At 42.3% G+C, this 21,185-nt stretch overlaps 2 protein-coding genes across 2 annotated transcripts; both read left to right on the forward strand.

The window, feature by feature from the left end:
* Positions 1 to 546: 546 nt before the first annotated feature.
* Positions 547 to 4,811, forward strand: FGF19 (fibroblast growth factor 19; the record flags this gene model as incomplete). The annotated part of the gene is made up of 3 exons (XM_082485618.1): positions 547 to 769; positions 959 to 1,062; positions 4,479 to 4,811. 3 exons carry the CDS (start codon positions 547 to 549, stop codon positions 4,809 to 4,811), a joined length of 660 nt encoding a protein of 219 aa, XP_082341744.1.
* A 5,255-nt stretch (positions 4,812 to 10,066) lies between these two features.
* Positions 10,067 to 17,591, forward strand: LTO1 (LTO1 maturation factor of ABCE1). The gene is made up of 5 exons (XM_082485917.1): positions 10,067 to 10,183; positions 10,769 to 10,874; positions 13,441 to 13,511; positions 14,443 to 14,560; positions 14,916 to 17,591. The coding sequence occupies exons 1-5, from the start codon at positions 10,110 to 10,112 to the stop codon at positions 14,982 to 14,984; spliced, it is 438 nt and encodes a 145-aa protein (XP_082342043.1). The 5' UTR covers positions 10,067 to 10,109; the 3' UTR covers positions 14,985 to 17,591.
* Positions 17,592 to 21,185: the final 3,594 nt, after the last annotated feature.

Raw genomic sequence — 21,185 nt, forward strand, 5'->3', positions numbered from 1 at the left:
CGAATTTTATTCCTCACCTCGGCGTAGCCGCTGGATGAGGGCTGATGTACACGGGCCCACCCCCGGTCCCCTCCCCGGCGCTCACATCAGGGCAGGGGCTGCGGGACCGGCAGTGCCACCCGTCCCCTCCCGTCCCGTCCCGTCCCGTCCCGTCCCCTCGGGGACCGCGGGGGTCCGGTCGGGCGGGGAAAAGCGCGGCCGGAGACTGGAAAGGGGGAAAAGCTCGGAGGTACGGATGGGGAGGGAGCGACTTCAGGGTGTCCCCTGCGAAATGATGTCATCCGATCAATATTTTCGGGGGGAGTGCCCCATCCGACCAATTCCCGCTATGAAATGGGGCTCTATATCGGAGCTGGATGCAGCCGAATCGATCGGGCTGATAAGGGAGAGCTATAAAAGGCCGGGGGGCCGCCTTCGCCCGCGCTACAGCCCCGAGCCGCCGCCGCCGCCGCGCACACCGCCCGGCCGCCGCCGCTCCGCTCCCTCTCCGCTCCCCCTCCGCGCCCCTCCGCGCCCCTCCGCGCCGCTCCGCGCCCCTCCCGCGGCATGGGGCCGCCCCCCTCCGCCCTGGCGCTGCTGGGTCTCGCCGCCGCCGCCGCCGCCGTCTCGCTGCCGTTGCCCGACGCCGGTCCTCACGTTAACTACGGTTGGGGGGAACCGATCCGGCTGCGGCACCTCTACACCGCCAGCAAGCACGGGCTCTTCAGCTGCTTCCTACGCATCGGCGGCGACGGGCGGGTGGACGCTGCCGGTAGCCAGAGCCCGCAGAGTGAGTACCGCCGGCGGCGGGTACCGGACGGGACGGGACGGGACGGGGCGGGGTGGAGCGGGATGGGATGGGATGGGATGGGATGGGATGGGATGGGATGGGATGGGATGGGATGGGATGGGATGGGATGGGATGGGATGGGATGGGGGCCGCGGAACTAACCGCCGCTTTTCCCCTCCGTCCCCGCAGGTCTGCTGGAGATCCGCGCCGTGGCGGTGCGCACCGTGGCCATCAAGGGCGTGCGGAGCTCCCGTTACCTCTGCATGGACGAGGCGGGGCGGCTGCACGGGCAGGTGAGCTGCCACCATCCCGCATCCTCATCCCGCACCCCGGTCCCGGCGGCTCTATCCCGGGCTCGCCTTTCCCGAGGGACATTTCCAGCCCGGCCGCCGGGCTCAAACGGCAGGCGAGACCAAAGGGCTGACATATATTTCTTATGGCTGCGGTTGGTAATGGGTTAACAAAGCTTTGGGGTCCTCCCCACCCACCCCCTTTTCTCCATAGGGCCGGTGATTCCCGTCGCTGTTACTGCCTGAAAGGCCGTCAGGGTTATTAGAATTCAGCAAGGAACATCATTTAGAAGGCAAAGTATGTGTTGCACGTCCCCCGCCAAAATATACTGAAAATACAGTCCGGGGCAAAATTGTGTTTATGTTTAAAAAGCCTCGTCGGTGGGTGGCTGCGTTTCTGCCGCAGAAATAGATTAAGTCAGGACATAGAATCTGAATAATTTAATCTGAATAATTTCTCACTGTTCAGGTCATGTAGTCTAACAAAAAACAAAACAAAACAAAACAAAAACAAAAAAAAAAACCCAACGAAAAAACAACCAGATTAGTCCTTTGGAAAGGAGATGCAGCCAGATGGCTGCTGAGCATACAAATCCCAGAAACATGGGGTTGCCACCTCCTAGGTAGCACCAAACAGAAATGGGATTTCGAGGGGAAGAAGGACTCTCCTTCTTCTCCACTGTCTCACTTCTGACCTGTGGTAACAGCACACCTGTGGGACTCCAGGAGGTTGTGGAGTTGAGAGACCGGCAGACACCGCTTTGGTAGGTCATGCTTTTTCCCTAGGTATGTCAGCGGATCAGCCAGTTGTTATCAGTGATATAAACTTGTTTTTGAAGCCGCATGAGTAAGCTGCCAGCTCTAGAATTTGAAGGATAGGAGTCAGATTCAGCCTGTGTACGAGTGCTTTACAGGAGTCTGTGTTTCACAGAGCGATGGCTTTTATTATGCCATGGTAAAGATACAGCTTGATTCTGCGCTGATTCCCCTGGCAAAATTTCTGCTGATTTCAATAGGGCAAGGACTTGGCCCGTTGTCAAAACTCCCAGTATCTTTAATAAGAGCGATACTGATGTAGTGATGGTTTTGAATGCCTGCCTTTCTGCATTTCCTTGCTTTTCTGGGCTAGAATCGATTGATGCTGTGATAAGCTGCATAGGTTCAGACTATATGCTAGGTCAGTTATTAGCTTAATGCGTTAACATATACACAAAGCAAAATGATCAATGAAAACAAAGCAGAGTCTGGATCCTGCTCCCATTGGAGCTGCCGGCTGGACTTTGGTGGTTGCAGAATTTTAAAATAGCTTTCATATAACACTGTTTCGAAGGCATATGCATCTGCCTTGACTGAGACTGGGTTTGTGGGTGTATGGTATTAACTGCAGGGTTTTTTTCCTGAAAACGCAGTGGCATGTAGCCATGCTGTCGCATCTGTATGTTGAGGACGCCTGCTGTCACCTCCCTGCTAACAGCCGGGGCAGGCAGCTCTGCAGGCAATTCATTGCCTTATCAGCACTACGCTCAGGAGTGGAACAACGAAAGGGCAAAGACGGTATCTAGGGACTGAACTGGGCAACCACTTCCACTGCTGAAACATGCCCTTTTTGAACACTGGAAAATTGATGACTAGGGTTGAGTTTTTGAATGTGCAGTGTGCCATAGTCTGTAGTTCAGGGCAAATCGTGTAACTGCTTAATATACTGAGATACTGTAAATTCCTCCTGTGGAAAAAAAAAAATCTGGAAATACTTAAAGTGCGTTTGGTACTTGTTTAAAAAATGCACTAGAGACGATCCCAATGAAATGAAGAGGGAATGATACAGTTGAGACATGGGAGGCGCAATCAATAAGTGTTATTTGTAATGCGCACTTGCTCAAGAAGCTTTTTTTATTTCATCATCCTTGTTAGTGAGGCTGAGCACTCATAGAAATAAGGATAGCTAACAATTCAGGCATAAATTTATATCATAGACATATTTTTCTGAAATATAATGTGTCTAGAAGGATAAATATTGTGCAATTTTATTTGGAGAAAATGCCTTTTATAAAATTACTTGATTAGTTTAAAAAGGGCTTTTAAAAGACAACCAAACGTTTGCACTTATTCAGACTCCATATTGTTAAGGTTGTTTGAGAAAGGACCGAAGACTATCAAACGTGCTCTATTCAGACAGGCAGAGCATTCATGTGAGGACACTTTTATCACTGCAGACCGAGACATAATCAGCAATTGTCTTTTATTGACCGTGAGTTCAGTCACCTGTAGTGGCTGAGCCTGAAATAGCACCGGAGTTGTAGGAAATGCAGTACTTGTGTAAGGATCTGGAAAGGTCTGACCCGGTGATGCAAACTCCTAATACACTGTCTGTACGGTATATCAGAAATCTCTTTTTACAAAGGCATACCTAAGGCAATACACTCTTCTACCCAAAATCTTAACTTGCACTCTTATTAATTTGACAGTTCTAACTAATGCCCAGTGAGCAGCTAACGCTGTGTTAACTGGTCTTTTGTAATTTCAGCAAATGCTGAGTGAAAAAAAAGGTAATTATGTTTTTAGTATCATTTCACTGATTGGCCATGTGCGCCAAAGCACTGTCTTTGACAGTGCTGCCTTCCTACAGACCTGATCCCGAAGCCCTTAATACAGGCAAATCTCTAATAGACAGAATTTTATACCTGAGGATTATGTCTCATGACTGCAATTAAGTACTGTCAGCAATTAAGGACAGTTTATCTAAACGAGCACTGTCATCTGAGATTCTTTTTCCCTGTGCTCAGGACAGGATAAGCGTGGTAGCTGTGGGGAAGTACGCAACCGGGATTCAAAGCTTATTTAATGTGATGGACGTGCATTAACTTCAGGTGTTCTGGATTAGGTCTTTTAATGGCCTCATAACCCAAAATGCATATTATGTGTAACACAAGGAGCTCTAGTAGAATGGAAATGGAAATGGAAATAGAAATACAAATACAAATACAAATGGGATAGGGATAGGGATAGAATAGAATAGAATAGAATAGAATAGAATAGAATAGAATAGAATAGAATAGAATAGAAAAGAATTATTTCATTTGGAAGGGACCTGCAACGATCTAGTCCAACTGCCTGGCCACTTGAGGGCACTTCATCTCGGTGGCTGTGGTCCATCGCTGAAAGAGCGGTCACCAGAGCAATGGGTGGTGCCACCTGCGTCCCTGCAGCAGCCAGGCAGAGAGGCAGCGCGCAGCCCACCAGCACGGACCTGGCAGCGGGGTCCGCAAGGTGCACCGAATTGGGGCCCCCCGACAAGCCAGAGGGACACCTCCACTGCCGGCAGAGGGAAAAGGGCCGGTCGCATCCGAGGCTTACATTGTGGTTGCACACAGTGAGTCTGGTGGGCATATTCGTAATTCTCGTTTCTCTTTGCTGTTCAGCTCAGGTATTCCACTGAGGATTGTTCCTTTGAAGAGGAGATCCGTCCAGACGGCTACAACGTATATAAATCAAAAAAATACGGAATATCCGTGTCTTTGAGTAGTGCCAAGCAAAGACAACAGTTCAAAGGAAAAGATTTTCTTCCGCTCTCTCACTTCTTACCGATGATCAACACTGTGCCCGTGGAGTCAACAGACTTTGGCGAATACGGCGATTACAGCCCAGGATTTGAACCAGAGGTGTACTCCTCGCCCCTCGAAACGGACAGCATGGACCCCTTTGGCATCACCTCCAAACTGTCGCCCGTGAAGAGCCCCAGCTTCCAGAAATGACTCTGATCACACACACGCATTTTTAAAGAAATATTGCAGAATACTGCAGGTTTTTTAGCTTTTCAATGTAGTGATATTTCGAACTTTTTTTGTATATTTCAGCACAGAGCCAGCCTTTTCCTTGCCATGTGTTGTACCTGTAAGAGATGAGTGCCCAGAGGCTATTCTATAGTCTAAAGAATTGCTTATCCATAGTTTTATTTGGAAAAGGATTAAATAAGAAAAGCTTAACAGCTTCATCACCGTGGTGATGATAAACTAATTACAATTTTTCTACAGCGACTTCACTACCATGTGTGTTCACCTGTTATTTCTGCTCGTAGGAGCAAATGCAGAAAGCCTTTTGTCCAGTCACAGGGAGGTTAATGTTCTCATAGCTTCAGAGGCCTTAAAGACAAACATTTGGAACACAACACGATTAAGGAAGACCTAGCAAATGCGGTTACGCGAACCAGAGTTAACGCTGTTTCTTGAAAAGCTGCTGACAACGTTCTGGGAAAACTTTCTATTGAAAGCGTACCGCTGAAAAAAACAATTCCGCTTGTATATTGTGCTTTTTCTTCCCTTAGGAAATCAGGGAAGGAAAAACTACTTCCTTCCCTTATTGCTAAAGGGTACTTTGGAAAACTGGATCTTTGATTTTTTTAAAGGCTAATTTATGTTCGCTGTGGGATCAGCATCATCCAGCAGAGAGTTCTCATTGCCGTCAGTGAGAATTCAGTGCGTGGTTGGAAGAGGGCACAGAACTAGCATTTGTGTCCGTCAGATAGGGAACGAGCAGTTCAAATTAGTGTTTAAGTAAAGGTTCTGTTGTATATAAGCATGCACGCCATTAGCAAACGGAGAGAAAGACTGAAAATGGATGATGTATAGGTCAAATCAATTGCAAAACAGGTTTTTTGTGTTTAACCTTTAACCATCAGCAATTCTTTCAAGTCCCTTCCAGGCTTGATTCTGCATCCGTGGGAATCAGTGGAGAGACAGTTTACTGACTTAAATGCTGCAGAATTGGGTCAGCCACACTGTTGTTCTTGCAGGAAGGGATTACGAGTACTTTGTGGCCAAAACACAGATGTCTGATGTCTTCAGTTCTGTTCTCCCGTTCTAACGATTTGGTGAAGGAATAACCAAGGTGAAACCAAAGAAAAAAAAACCAAACAATGTGAAAAAAGGGTTCAGGGATTCTACTCGTTTCCAAAGGTTCATTTATAATAGAGATTTCTGTACAAAAAAAAAAAGCTTTCCTGGAAATACTGGTGTTCTTCTGACCTAGCACTTCATTGCCAATGCAATATTTATAATTAATTTATTGAATACATACATCTGTTTATTTTGTTACTGTTATTTATGCTCAAAATTCTATTTATATACTCCTGAAGGTGGGTTTTTTAGTTGCAACAGATTTTGTGAAGTTTTGTAATCACGAAATTTTAGCAAACGATAACTTTTTAAATTTCTGTGCATTATCAGTAGTGTAATGTGTACATTTGCAATAAAAAAAAAAGAAATCATCTTCAACACAGAAATCTAGCTGACTCTTTTGTCACTCCTTTAGTCTGGAGACTTCAAGGAGCTTTAGCATGCTGCTGGCATCTGGCTCTGCAGCAGCTGTGTGAAGGTGGTGTCCCTTGTGAAGGTGGCGTAGTTGAGGGACAACAGACAAGGATGGGGAGAGACAACGGGATTTTCCCAAGGCCAGGCAGTGAACGCTGAGGCTGGAATTCAAGTCTCTCTGCTGCCAGTTACCGATGAGCTCCATGGGAAACAGCAAGTCTAAGAAAAGTATCTCTGTTACGGAGGGGTTTCGGAACCAACTCGTTAGGTTTTGACCTTGGGATACGTGAAGGTCACTCCATCTAGTCCTAAATTATTATTCTCTTGATACAACAAATGCGCGAAGCGAAGCTTTAAGCTGTGTGAGTGCGTCTTGATGTTTCCCTCCCAGTCCTCATCATTCAACCATGGAATAGAATCATGGAATCATTTAGGTTGGAAAAGACCCTTAAGAGCACCAAGTCCAACCACAAACCTAACACTGCCAAGTCCACCACTAAACCACCTAATCGCCACGTCTACACGCCTTTTAAACACCTCCAGGGATGGTGACTCAACCACTTCCCTGGGCAGCCTGTTCCAGTGCTTGACAACCCTTTCGGTGAAGAAATTTTCCATAATATCCATCCTAAACCTCCCCTGGCACAACTTGAGGCTGTTTCCTCTTGTCCTATCACTTGTTACTGGGGAGAAGAGACCGACCCCCCCTCGCTTCACCCTCCTTTCAAGAAGTTGTAGATCTAGGCTGGCGAGTGCTGCCTGTAGACATCATCAGTTATACTTAATCTGCGATGAAGCAGTCAGGGATTTGCATCTATTGTACAAAACATCTCTTTTTTATTCCATATATTTCGTTAAAACCCGCCGTTCACGCTCCTCGCAGCCTTGGAGTTGCTGACGCCGAAGGGAGCGCTGCTCGGAGGAGGCGATTCCTCGGGGAGATGGGAAAATCCACCAGCAGCTGTGGTTTCTGTGATTCTTCTTCAGCTGCGCAAAATCCACCTGCAACGCGCAAAAAAGTCCTGTGGGTGGAAGGAAGGCTGCTCCTTTCTCAAATCGACACCATAATCAACGGTGCAGCGGGGGAGAAAACTGCTTATTTTTGCCTGAAAAAGATGTCGACTTCTGGCAGGGAAAAAAGACTGAATGTTTCCATCTGGAAATGCTGTGAGTCACGGGAACTGCAAATTTCTTGGCTGGCAAACATCTCCCATGGCGTTTCCCATTCTCCTCTGTGCTGAGCCACTGCCACACATCCGGAGGATTCCGGCTCCTCATATACTGGGAGATGTAGTCCCGATTTTCAACTTGTTTTATTCCAAAGGTTTTCAGGCTTGGGGCGTTCTGTTTTTCTGTTTTTTCTTTCCAGTTTTTATCAGCCACTATATTTTTTTGAACATTAGATCCCTTTCAAGACCTTTCTGTAAAATATCAGAAAACAAAATAAAATAAATACGAACTTTTAAAGTTTGGTCAAAAAAATCCACTTTTACTTTCCAGCTAAAAAATTGCATAGTTTTGATGGGAAACACAGCGAATAACAGAGTTCAGAGGGTACGCTGTTTAACTTAACCAGTGAAAGATTTTTGGAGTAGACGTAACACGAATATTGCTCAAGAGCGCAAAGATGAGCACCCTTACATTTGCGAACGGCGCCTTGAGCTCTCCAGTGACCCTATTTGCTGACACCTTTGGATTTGCATCTTCCACAGGCAGCACAACGTTTCTTACTGCAACAGCATGGTTAGAGGTTGGTTCAATATTTATTCAGAGGGAGGGAAGAATGCCAGGAGCTGAATTACCCACACCGCTTCCTGGAGCACTTTAGTTTTCCTTGGAGGTTTCCCATCCGAGCACTGACCAGACCTGGCTGTTTTGCTTATAAAATCTGACAAGATCACAGCTTGAGGTGGAAGGATTACTGGAAACTGCTTTTCCTACCATGGGACACCTGACTCGGTCAGGAACTTGGCGTGCAAAACCTCGAAACAGCATTGCCTTTGGTTCTGTGGGAATGTAAACGCCACCACCACCATTCACTCTATACCTCCGGGTTGATCACAGTTTCTCAAAGACAGTAGGACAATTGCAGTACTTTCTTTTGCAATGGTACATTTTACAGCCCTAAAAGGTTTTCAAGGGTCAGGTGTCAAATACCTCCTTGTGAAGCCTCAGTTCGGAGCTATGATGTGCAAATACGGGTTGTTAGAGGAGTGGGAAGGCTGTAGGAAAGGAGACGCTGGGCATCTCCATTTCCACTTCGGGGCAGTGTTAAAAGCTGTAAATCCTTTAGTCAAGAGCCATAATACCAACTTTACCTCTGCTCGAAGCACTGAAACTATGTTCGGGGAAAATTTGGGACCGCTCTTTCTACTCTGCCAGTGTACTTTGTAAATGAATGTAGAATGACACGATGAATAAGTACTTTCTTTTCTCAAAAATGTATGGAAGCCCAAAGTTCCTTTCGGGCAGCATCACTCACGATGAAAGCAGAGATGTATTTCCCTTGGAAGCAAATGGGAGTGCAAAAAAGACATCATTAGGACTCTGAATTCGGGGTGAATTTGTGACTATCTGGGCACACGGAACCCCGTTGGAGAGACTGATTGTTGACGGTAAGAATGCCCCAAAATGAGACTCGTGTTTTGTAGTCTTCTTGCCAGGACATTATTATATTTTCAGCATTCTTCATCAATCCCGCTACCTACTGAGATCAAAGAACTTGCTTTTCATTAACTTCCAAAGCAAGATTTAAATTGTATCTGTGAGCGTAGAGGAAACCTTCAAAGACACTTTACATTTCCACTGGCATCAGCGCGCAGCCTGCGTTTGCTTGTGACGGTGTGGTTGTGGAGCAGGCAGGTATTCACCCCGGGCAAAACCTGCGGTGATTTCACACAAGATCCCGTAATATCTCTTTAAATTAACGCAGAAAACGAGCTGGCTCTACAGTCGCTCTATATAAATAGCCCTATATAGAGCGACCGCATGTAAATCAGTAACGCCTGCTGCGATGGAGCATTTTTAATGACCTGTGCTGGTGCAAGTGGTTAGCTAAACCTTTCGTAGCGTGACTCTGTTTTCACTCGAATGTAGTTTTATTTGATCTTTAGACCCAACTCGGGATTTTAAAGCTGCCTTTTCGAGTCCTCTGCCCTCCCGCGTTGGACTGGGAGGGTAACGGACCCCCCGCCCGCCCTGTCTGGATTGGCAGAATACTTCGGTCTGCCCAGAGCCCCGTTTTCATTAAGTATCTGAAAAACAACAGTAGAAGTTAACATTTTTTATATACGTATTTATAAGCACATATACATATATGCTTATTTATAAGCACATATACATATATGCTTATAAATAAGCATAAACGCTTCCTTTTACCATTGTATATGCTTTCTTTTACCGGTGCTGATTCGCCCACTGGCGGTGGGGACCAGACACGGACCCGGTGCCCGCCCCCGGCAGCGCCCCCCCCCGGCGGCGCTGGGGCGCCCCCTGGCGGGCACATGCCGCGCCGCGGCGGCGGCAGGTCGAGGGGCGGAGCGAGATCGAAAGGGGCGTGGTCATTCGCTCGGCACCGGCCTGGAGCGGGGCGGGGCCCGAAGATGCAATGACCACGCCCCCCTCGCCGCGCCAAGTCCGGCCAAGGGGGGTTTATGCGCCTGCGCACTAGCACCGCCCGGCTCCTGGCCTCTCCGGCTTGCCGTCCTTTCCCGGCATGCCGAGCGGCCGGGGCTTGGCGGCGCCATGGCGGCGGGGGCGGCAATGGCCGCTTCTCCGAGCTCCGACATGTTTGATGAGATCGTGATGGCTGAGGAGAGGTGGGGTTGGTGGGGAAGCTTTCACCGGGGCCCTGGGACCTCGGGGGATCGGCGGGACTCCTCGCTTGCTGCGGGTAACGGGTCGGCCTAGGGGGAAGGAGGGGGAGCTCCGGGCCCGGGCCTAGGCCTTGGCCTCCACAGTCGGGAGTAGGAGCTGAGAAGGAAAAAGTGAGGGGCGAAGGGCGAGTAATGATCCCGGGGAAGGGGCGAAGATGGAGAAGGGCGGGGGAAGTTTTCCTTTTTGCTGTTGCTGAGCGACCGACCTGCTCGATCTCGGCTCTTCCACCGTGTGTGGAAACTCGGCCCAGAATTGTGAGCTTGTAGTTAGCAGTGTTATTCTAGTGAAAGTACTGAGCTGGATCGGCGAGTGTGTTGTTCTTGGCCAGTTATTATAAACTTATTTCGAAACATTATAATGTGCATAACTGCATCTTAACATAAGTCGTTACGTGATATTTCTAAATATGGGTAGTTGCATTTCAGAGATGGTGCAGCATGTTTTTGTTTCTGTGAGTTGCTTGTGTGCCGTGTGAGTTTGATATGAAATGAGAATAGGTGGTAAAGATTATACTTCTGTCTTTACAGGTTTCATGGTGAGGGGTATCAGGAGGGGTATGCTGAAGGCAGTCACGCTGGAGTTGTTGAAGGAAGGAGGTATGGATCACTCCATGGTGCCAAGATCGGGTCTGAGGTAAATGGGAAAATACTTCAGAACAGCAATGTTTTTTGTCATCAGAAAATTATTATAATACAGAAACTGTTGGGCAGAGCCTTAAATATTGGTAGTCTGAGGTCTGCTATGTTATGCTGTTTTGTACGTGTCCAAGAGGACCCATAGAACCAATTTAAAGGTGGTATTTTGATTTGAACAGTTAAATAGATGGTTCGATGTTTTCTGAGGTTATTTGCTCTGTGAGATTTTGGTTAATTTTTTTCTGAAAGGGAGGATAAGAAGAGACAAAATCAAACAAGCTTTCTCAGAAAGCTTGGTGATGGACTGTACATTTATTTTTATAATCCAGAATTGTGGTTAAAGGCCCCCCTGTACCATTTTCTGTGGCTCAGCGTTAGGGGAAAACGTGGAATCTTGAGACACCTTGGGTGGAGAACCATAAAGGAGCAATTCTGTGTGTCCCTGTTGCACTCTTTTTTTGTTTCTAATACTGGGAGAGTTTGTTGATTGAGGCACAATTATTCTTCAGTAGAGGGAGTCAGTTCTGTATATTGCCACACAATGGCATGCCTGACTCAATAAGCTTTTCTGGAAATACAAGGACTAGAGGGTGGTGGTGAGGCACCTTGAGTTGTCTTGTGTGTCCAGCTCAAGTTTCTGATAACATGGAGTGTGTTCAGCGCTGTACAATGTAGTTGCAGTATTTTTGGGTCTGAACTGGATTTTTTCAGCTTTGATGGGAAGCTGTACTGCAGGATTTGTGGCAGGCCTTATTTCAAGTACAGCACCACATATCTAAGTCTATTCAATGTATTGAAGACTTTTGGGTAATTTGGCAATTTGCCCTTTTGATATTTTCAGGTTTCAGAAAGTTAATTACTACGGAAAAAATGGTAGCAATGGCATTAATCCATTTTGAAGTGAAAAAGGTGAACTGTCAAATTCTGAAAGGATGGTTATTGTAAAATTTTCAGTTGCATTTGGGTATGATACAGAGATGTACAATGATGGAATATTTTCCTACTTACACTACAAGTATGTAATTCCAAGATGAGAATGTTAAACAGCAGTCTCCAAAGCAGAATAGTTTTATATAAAATGGTCCTTGACAGAGGGTAATAGAGAAGTGCTCTAATGTACATATATTGAGGAAGCTTCAGAGGATGGTAGGATTATAGACAGCCACATTAAAAGAGAGAAAGAGTGACTTGGGTAATCTTGGACCTGTCAGCCTATTTTGTGTCTTCGGCAAAATTATGATACTCATCTGATAATTGCCTTGCTTGGTAGCGAATTAAAGTAAGATATTATAATTAAAGTGTGTCTGTTTTCGGGCACATTCCTCAGGCAGGCTTAGGCACAGTATCTGCTCAGGCTCAAGCAGAAGATTGGCACTGCTCCCCTGTGGTAGGGCAGTGCTAATTAAGCTGAGAAATCTGTGGCTAAGTGTCCAGGGGCCAGGTGTGTTTTATCATAGTAGCTTGCATTTACAGCAGTGGTAACTGCTATATCTGTCAGTTGTTTCCATTTACCTTGGATCTCTACGCAGTTTTGGGGCGTGAAAATTAAATTTCTGTCAACAAAAAATTAATTGGAAGCCTCGCTTCAAATATGCTTCAGCATGTAGTAGGATGTTAAGTCTGAAAGCCATATTTGGGCCTTAAAAAGAACTCCAGTATGTGCTCTAACAAACATAACTAGCAGAAGACTGGAACTCCCAAACACTCCCACTCTACTCTGAAGTGGTTTGCAGGCCACAGGAGCTTACCAGTCCAAGAGTGTTTTGTAAGTTTAAATGGCAGGTGTGTGCGCATGCAGACATATGGTCCGAAGTGGGATTAGGCTCAAAGTCAGCTAACTTTTGTTTCAGCTGTCTGCATCGTTTTTCTGTGAATGTTAAATCACTTCTGAAAGGGACTCCAGCCGACTTACACAGTTGAAGCATTGAAGAACTTACCTATATTCCTATTTCATTTAGTGTCCAAAGTTGTAATGAAAAGTTCTGGCAGCCAGGCTAGCTTAGTCAGCTCCTCCTGCTTCTTTCTGATTCCATTCTACCTTGAGTTAGGCTGGTAAAATTGTTTGTGTATTAAGTCAGAAAAAAGTGTGGTTTCCTCTTTGGTTGACTTGATAGCTCCCTCAGTCCAGCTGGTATGCCTTTTTGTAGGGCTGTACGTGGGCAGCTTAAACAGTGCTGCAAGAACGAATACTTACCAAAACGTCTTACATAGGTTGTTTTCTAACTGTCTCCGTACTACCACACTTTATTATAAATTTTAGGGTTCAAAGCATAGAGTATGGCTGGTGTTTTGCAAAATTGCTTTTTATGCTGCATTTTAAATATTTTGTCTTCTCATGCTAAACAGATTCTTACAAGAAGTTTTCTGGCTCTTGTACTGTGTAACACAGATAGCCCTTATTTATCCTACCCTAATTTACTGAACTTTCCAGTGAAAAAAAAGATTTGTATATCCAGTGATTTGTTTCCTGAAGAATGGAATACAATGTAGCGCTTTATTTTTCTTTTACTATATATACTACGTGTATCGTTTTTTTTCCTCATGACATTCTGATAAATTTGCAGATTGGCTGCTATCTTGGGTTTGCACTGACATGGCAGTGTCTGCTCCAGAAATGCATGGATGAAAAGAACAGGTAAGGTAACAAAAAAATTTACTCTTCCTTTAATACAGTTTCAAATTATGGTGTCCAGTTTTGCCTCTTCCCCAGTACAAAAGAAATAGTGAAAAACAGAAGCAAGGTGAGCAGAGGGCCACTAGGGTGGTATCATATGCTGGACTTTGTTATACCGAAAAGAGGATAAGGGAACTTGGTTTATTCTGCCTGGAGAAGAGAAAGCAAGGGAGATACCTGGGGCAAGTTCTAGACACGTTCCTTGCAGAAGTGCACAGCGAAAGGACAATAGGCAACTTTCACAATTTGAAACAAGCTAAGTTCTAATGTGCCGTGAGGAGAAGGTCCTTTCCCATGCAAGCAGCTAAGCGCTGGGACAAGTTGTCCAGAGAGGTCATAGAAGCTCCATCTTTGTAGATTTTCAAAATCTGGTTGGTGATGGCCCTGAGCGTCCTTATCTAGCTTTGAAGTTAGTCCAGCTTCCGCAGAAGGTGGACGAGGTGACCTCCAGCTGTCCCTTCCAACCTACATTTTTCTATGACTTTCATTCTCTTCTCCAGAATTTTTTTTCTGTCTGCTTTTGATTATTCTATCTGACAGAATTGCCACCATACCGTCAACCATTTTGATGCGTGTTCTGGTGAGCCTTTTTTATTGTATTTCTTTTTTTTTTTTTTGCTCAGTCATCTAATCAATAGTTCTGAAGATTCTTGAATATTTCTCAACTTTTGGCAGGTAAGTCAAAAGGGAAACCTTAACTTTTATCAGTTGTGCTACAGCTTAATTTCTGATTATGGCTTAAATATGTATCACGTACGCATGTTGAGTGAGCTAAATGGGAGAAGTTGAATGAAGAAGAAGGATAATTTTCTGACAGACTGAAAAAAGCTTCTGTAGTAAGCTGAGATTGTTTTTTCTGGTTTTTTTTTGTTTTTTTTTTTTCTTTTTGTAGCAAAAAGATAAGGGCTCTGGATTCATTAATAAGGATGATTCAGAAATTCCCATATGAAGACCCCACTTATGATAAGCTGCAAGAAGATCTGGAAAAAATCAGAGGAAAATTTAAACAGGTTTGTAGGATTAAGTTGTTCTTTTAGCACAAAATGATATTACTTTCTGAAAATATTTAGTCTCTAAACCTGCTCATAAACACAGTATTTGTGCAGAGCAATTATTGTTCTCCTTTTGCAATCATAGTAAAAATACTTTAAATAAAGTGAATTAAGTGAAAATACCTGATAGTTGAAAATTCCCCAACCAATAGCAAATGCAAAATAAAAGAAAAATATTCTTTAAATGAAAATATTATTTAGCAATGAATTACAAGTGGGACTAGAAGAAGAGAAATGGAGGAAGTGGGAGTTTTGTTGAACATTCTTCTTAGAAAATAGATGCTTTGAAACACTTTCGTGTATTCTTTTTTAGGTTTGTTCAATGCTAAATATTCAGTCTGATTTTAGAATCGGTACTGAAAGATCTTCACTAACATTTTGAATATAACAGATGAAGATAAATATGGATGACCAAAGAAGAAACATTAAAAGAACAGATAACTGGAAAAGTGTTTATCTACTCTTATTTCAAACAAAATCAAAACAGTGAAGAGGTGCTAAATATTAAAGGGGAAAGAGAAAAGCATTGAACTTGCAATAATACTTCTCGTGTGTCATTTAATTTTTATTATCTCCAGGTATTTTTAGGATCACTGAAACACCAGTGCGCAAACCTGTTAACTAGAAATACTTGTTTTAATTCCCCACTAGCCTTGCACTGATAGATTGATTCCTCAAAAAGAAAACACATGCATTTGCAAAGTTTCCTCATTGAAAGGGAGTATGTTTTTTAAAAATCTTTGTACGCAGATCATTCAGTTTACACGATGTGTAGGTATTGTAGGTGAAGTAAAATATAATCAGTTGGCTGCAGACTTTGCAGTAGGAAACTTTTTTTGTGGGTAAAGGGTAGAATGACAAATTAAGTCAGAATGTGAAGGAGAAAGATAAAGATTCCTGCTCATAAAGTAGCTGCAGCTCAGAACATGACATTTGGACTTTCCACTGGTTCTGCAGACTGATCTAGTATAGGGAAAAAAAACCACCAAAGCCCCCCAAAACAAACCCCCAAAAGCTAGCAATTGTAAGTGATGAGCAAGAGAAACGTGACTACCAGCAGAGCTGTGTTACTAATTTATTATTTATTAGTACATTTTATCAAGGAAGAGCTTTTTATTTTCCAGTCTTTATAATACACTCTTGATTCTCATTCCAAAAAATGGATGCTGTCAGCTAAATGCATTCCAACTATGTTAGTTTAAGAGAAATGCAGTCAGTTATTTTACCTGAAAGATATTTTAGGTTGGGCTGCTAGATAGCTTTGCGTACCGTTTGCAGTGCAGTTATATAATGAATTCTAGAAGATCTTTCATCAGTTGTGACATATGCATGCCTGACGAAGTCTACATGGCATAGTGTGGCTTCATAAAGAGACATTTAACTAGCATGAGTATCAGAAGCTATATGCAGGGTAAACTATTTCAGGTGAAGGACATGTTTTAATATGGCCACGTACTTGAATGACACTGCTTTGTGCCATCTAGACCTCAATTCTGTTTTACTTGTACAGCTTTTTTATTACACATGAAACTAAACAACTTGCATTTTTAAAATGTTTGCTACCTGTTCACATCTGGGACATGAAGGACATGCATTCCGCTAAAATTTTTGGATTTGGGGCTCTGAAGATAAAGCAGTTTTGCTGCCTGTATGGAGGGAGTTGTGTGCATATATATCAATTTATTTAAAAATAATATTTTACTTTTTGTCTGTTTCCTGAGTATGCAAGTATGCCAGTATCAGAGGCTTTTCTTAATAACTGGATGCTGGTGCACTTTTTGTTTGTTTGTTTAATGGTCTTACATGTGTAAGTGTTCAAACAGCTTTGATACACATAGTGAGTGTCAGGGCCATCTAGTGGAGGAGGTCGTTGTATTGTGTAAGAAATAGATTATAAGAGTTCACAAATACTTAAATAGACAGAAGTTGTTAAAATAGCGTACCAAAGATACATACGCATGGTACGGCTCTTTTTGAGTACAGCTGGCTTTTAATTGTTATGCAGCTAAGCCACTGGCAACCAGAACAAGCACCAAATTGCGAGTACCTGAAAATAGAAGCAAAATAAAGTAGCACACCCTGTAATCTCAGTACATAGATAGACACAGAACAAAAAGATCATATACTAGAGAAAGAAAGCTAATTTGACTTTTTATTACTTCAGAGAAGTCCAAATTTGAAAAAGTCATCTCTGCATCCACAAACCAGTTTATTTTTGCAAATCAAAGTATTTTACCTGTTTACTTCAAAGTAATGAAAGGTACTAGATATTAATCTATGATTAACTTTGACTCAAAGCATTTTTTGTTGAAATCCATGAATTATTCTTTAAATAAACTCCCCCTGGATTTTGGTCTAAAAAAAAGGCTTTTTTTTTTTTTTTTTTTGGTTCTGAATTATAGTACAAAGAGAAGTAAATGCGGGAGGTCTAAGTATTCATGTTTTAAAATGTGGCCTTTTTGGGAATCTGTGTACCTGGTTTACAAGGTAAAAGCAAGGGAAGGGATGTGGGAGCTCAAAGTATCTGTGAAGTATTTGATTACTAGAAATGTATAATATGTAAGTTATGTGCAAAATGCTACTCTAGAAGAGATTGTATCAAACCCAGAATTATTTTTGTTTGATTAAGGAAAGAAAGGATCTTTGCAGATCAAGTGGTTAATGACTGTTATTTTGAAAATTGGTTTGGTGGCTAATTTTCTTGTATTGCTTTAATTTTATTTTTAACAATTAAATTTTCATTATTAGAATAAATTATTTACATATATATTATATATATACATATTTAACTATAAAGATCATAGCAACCAGGACTTCAAATTGGGATATGCCAGCTTTAGGGTTGCTTATTTGGTCTTTAATTTAGCTCCGTATTTGTGTACATACTGATGGAGTCTCTTATTCCATGAGTCTGTATTTTTTTTAATATCTTCTGTCTCATGTCTTGTATGGGCCTGATGATGTTTATTAAATGAGGTATGGTAAAAAATTCTGTTGGATATGTAGTCGTATACTTTCTTCGGTGCCAACTTTTTAAGTGTTTTCTCAACAGAGTTGTGGGGTTTTCTGTGATGTTCAGGGCTGTAGCAGTGGAGTCTTCACGGCATACCGTCGGGGTATTTTTATATCTTATTTACAGCTAAGGAGTTAAAGCCCAGGTTATGTCAAGAATATTGATTTGCCTTAACCAATGTGAGATGTCTAACGTGATTCGTTCCAAATAATTTTGCATTTTGAATACTTGAATGCTTCAGAATGTGCTTCTTGCCGGGGTCAAGAGCGGCTATGAGTACCTAGCTTTTTTGCATGTTTGTATTTTTGCCTGTGTTTCGCAGATCAGTCACCTAGAAAATGAGGAACACTATGGTTGGCAAACACCTGTGAAAGGTGTGTGCTTAAACCAGCTAGAATGCTACTAGGGAAAAAAATCCATCAAAATTTTGAAAACCAGTATTCAGTTTTGTGAGATGTGTATGGTTTCTTTTCGTTCGACACCTTTCGCATTATGTTAATATCTATCTTTCTAAAATCCTTAACAAATGAAAACAAATTCTTATAAATGGTTTCATTAGTTTCACACCCTGCTTACTCATCCTGTGTCTTGGATGGTCAGGAATCCAGTGGAAGCAAGTGTTACACTGTAATTAAAGACTCTGTCAGAAGACCTGTGCACAGAGAGGCTGAATAAAGCTTCTGTGGACCACGGTCGTTCAGGCATTTCCTGGTTTGAATGCTTGACTGTGCAACTAAGTATTGCTTTAAAGACCGGGTTGAAAAGATAAGGGGGGAAAATGCAATCTTGTAGATTACGATATTGGCTATTAATAAAGTCTGACATAGAGGTTGTGGCTCTGTGCTGTATTGTCAAACAGGTTTGAAATTTTGCAGAAGTACTTGATCTGTTAACAACAGTTAAGATAGAAAATTTCTGCCCAAATTATTGAAGTTGCTAAGACTTAAAAATATCTTGCTGTATTCACCAGCTCTAATTATTGCTCAGTAGTTAGGGAGGAGCGTTTGAAACATTTAACGTACAAATTTCTGACTTGCCTGGGCTGCGTTCTGGCTTGTTTTGTTTCTTCATGATCATCTCAGCTGAAGTTGTAGAATACAGAATTTTATTAAAAGGTGGATACAAAGCTAATTACTTCTAGTGTACTGAAGTCACTGCAGGCGAGAAGACTTGTAGTTTTTCTTTCTACGGTATGTAGAACTCTGACTACAGTGATTTCATTCCCTGCAGAATTGCATGCTGATTCAATGCTGTCTTATAGCCATGGGATCATAGCTGCTGGTACCAAATCAGCCATCACTAGAACATGTAAATCTGACTGCATAGGTTAGCTGTGTCATTGTACTACATCAGTACAGTAAAAAAACAAAAAAAAAAAAAGGTAGGATGGAGTTTGTTAAAGCTTCCTAGTAAAATTCATTAATAAAACACTTGTTCTATCTTCATTATGCAGCATATTTTCTTTCCATTTGTTGTAAACTGTAATGTGAAGGGGGTCAATGTCAGCTTTGAATGAACATCTGTAATCAACAGAAATGGTTGAAATAAACCAGAAAAAAATCTGTTTCGCTTAAAAATCAACCCTGTAGGAGCAGTCTGGCTCATTCAAATCCTATTGTTTTTCTGAAACAAGGTTATGATAATTTACATGTGGATGCGTAAGGGAAGTCTGGCTTCACAGTTTGGCATGCCTTATTTGGTTATGTGACTTTTTGATACGATTGCTATTGAGGTATGAAATATATAAGCAATAGTGTGTTCTAGTATGCACATAGAACCTGTGCAACCTCATGCTGCTAGCTTTCTGGATATCTGCCATTTAGAGGAAGAAAAATAAAGGCTGGTTTAAACACTCTGGTTTTGTAGGATTATTTCTGGTGAGTAAAGTACACATTTTGGTCTGTGTCTTTAGGATTTCTAGAAAGGTAGCACATTTTCATTGATTATTTTTAAATAGACAGATTACGTTAAGATAAAATTGAGTTTTAATTTTTTCAGATCTCTTCCAAAGTTTATATAGGTTTTGTTTTTTGAAGAGATGCAAGAGAGAGTTTGAGCCTTATGGTGTATTTATGAATGCTTATTTACACTTTGGCTGTAAACGCAACTTCCTTTATTGGAACAAAGGGAGATCCACCTGTCAAAAGTCTGCCTGCACGCTAATACTCCACAGTGCTTTAAAGTAAGAACTGGTACCCTTTTATGATATATGACTTACCACACAGAATGAGATCAAATAATCTGAACTCTTAAGGGTTTAAATGCGTAAATCTTGTTCTGTTGACATCTTTTTTGTTCTGTATGCATCTACATCCATTTTTGAGTCCTTTTTGAATGTAAAGTTTTAATGCCTATCTGCACATTAAGGTATTACCAGAAAAGAGCATTAAAATGGAATCTCTTATTTATAAAAATCATGCAACTACAGGCCTGGATCTAATATTTATTTATTTACTCACAAGCTGCCAAAGCTGTATATTTTATTTAGATACAGCCTTCTGTTTCAAGATTTAATTTACTAATCTTAGATTCTTTTCTAGTTCTTTTGAGTTTATTCTCAAATCAAAGTGGGTGACTTCTCCCTGGGTGGCTTGTTTGAACATTTGTGGTTTTTTTTATAATGTCCTGTAATTACTTGGCAGTGTTACGTGCTTGAAAGGGAATGCTGATGATATTAAGAAATGTCATTTTCTGGAGATACAGGTGTGGGTATGCAAGATGAGGATAAGACTCCTTGTCAGGGTAATTGCTTTCTTAAATGATTTCCGCAATGATAGCGGCATGAAGCACTATGCATTTTTGATAAAGTGCTGGTGTTGGTGTGCCTAATGATTTTAAGGATATTGTTTGAAATCTGCTGGAATATTAGAATTATCTGAAGCCCCTCAGGATTAGAATCTTTATTTCTGGTGGGAGTTTGTTCAGGAAACTTCAGAGAAGGTTATAACAAAGCTGGATCAGGCAGATAGAGCAATGTGTGTCTGCTACTGTATCTCATGCTGACCTTCTTAAAGAGAACGGCTTTGGTTTGAGACAAAAGGTTTAATATTTCTACTAATGTTACAGTTCTTCATATTCTTGGTGCTACTCGGTATGAATGTTAGTGTCTTTTGAGTACTGCCCTTTGCAAGTCCTTATAGCAATGGGTTCTGGTCTAATTACAGCCTAAAACTTCAGCTTTCACAGTTTGGCAGGCAACCACGAAGATTCTCATTTTACAGTCTGCCAGAGTTGGTTTTTTAATGGATAAAATTATGACAGTACACATTACCACAGAAATGTATATATCACCAGAGAAAATGGAGATTTGGGAGGTACGAAATGAGTTCTGTGGCAAGTTTCCAGTTGCAAGTTTTGCTCTCTAGGATTGACGTGTAAAGGCCAGCTAGAGCAATCTGGTACTGAAGTGCTTCAGCGTGTCTCAGTGTTTTGGATTGCAGAACCAGCTCAGCCTCTATTGACATTAAAAGTAATAATAAAAAAGCTTTGTGCGCTGTTTTGAAAGCAGTCTTCTAGGTATATAACTTCGTGCGCTCACAGTTTAAAATAATGGTTTCCTTAGCAGAGACA

This window comes from Vanellus vanellus (genome assembly GCF_965231255.1).
Source record: "Vanellus vanellus genome assembly, chromosome: 6".
In the NCBI taxonomy this organism is placed as follows: Eukaryota; Metazoa; Chordata; class Aves; order Charadriiformes; family Charadriidae; genus Vanellus; species Vanellus vanellus.

Excerpts from the sequence above, each read along its gene's own strand:
- LTO1 (XM_082485917.1), top strand. The coding sequence starts at position 10,110 with ATGGCGGCGGGGGCGGCAATGGCCGCTTCTCCGAGCTCCGACATGTTT. Across the intron at positions 10,184-10,768 it reads ATCGTGATGGCTGAGGAGAG|GTTTCATGGTGAGGGGTATC; the intron begins GTGGGGTTGGTG and ends CTGTCTTTACAG. Across the intron at positions 14,561-14,915 it reads TCAGAGGAAAATTTAAACAG|GTTTGTTCAATGCTAAATAT; the intron begins GTTTGTAGGATT and ends ATTCTTTTTTAG.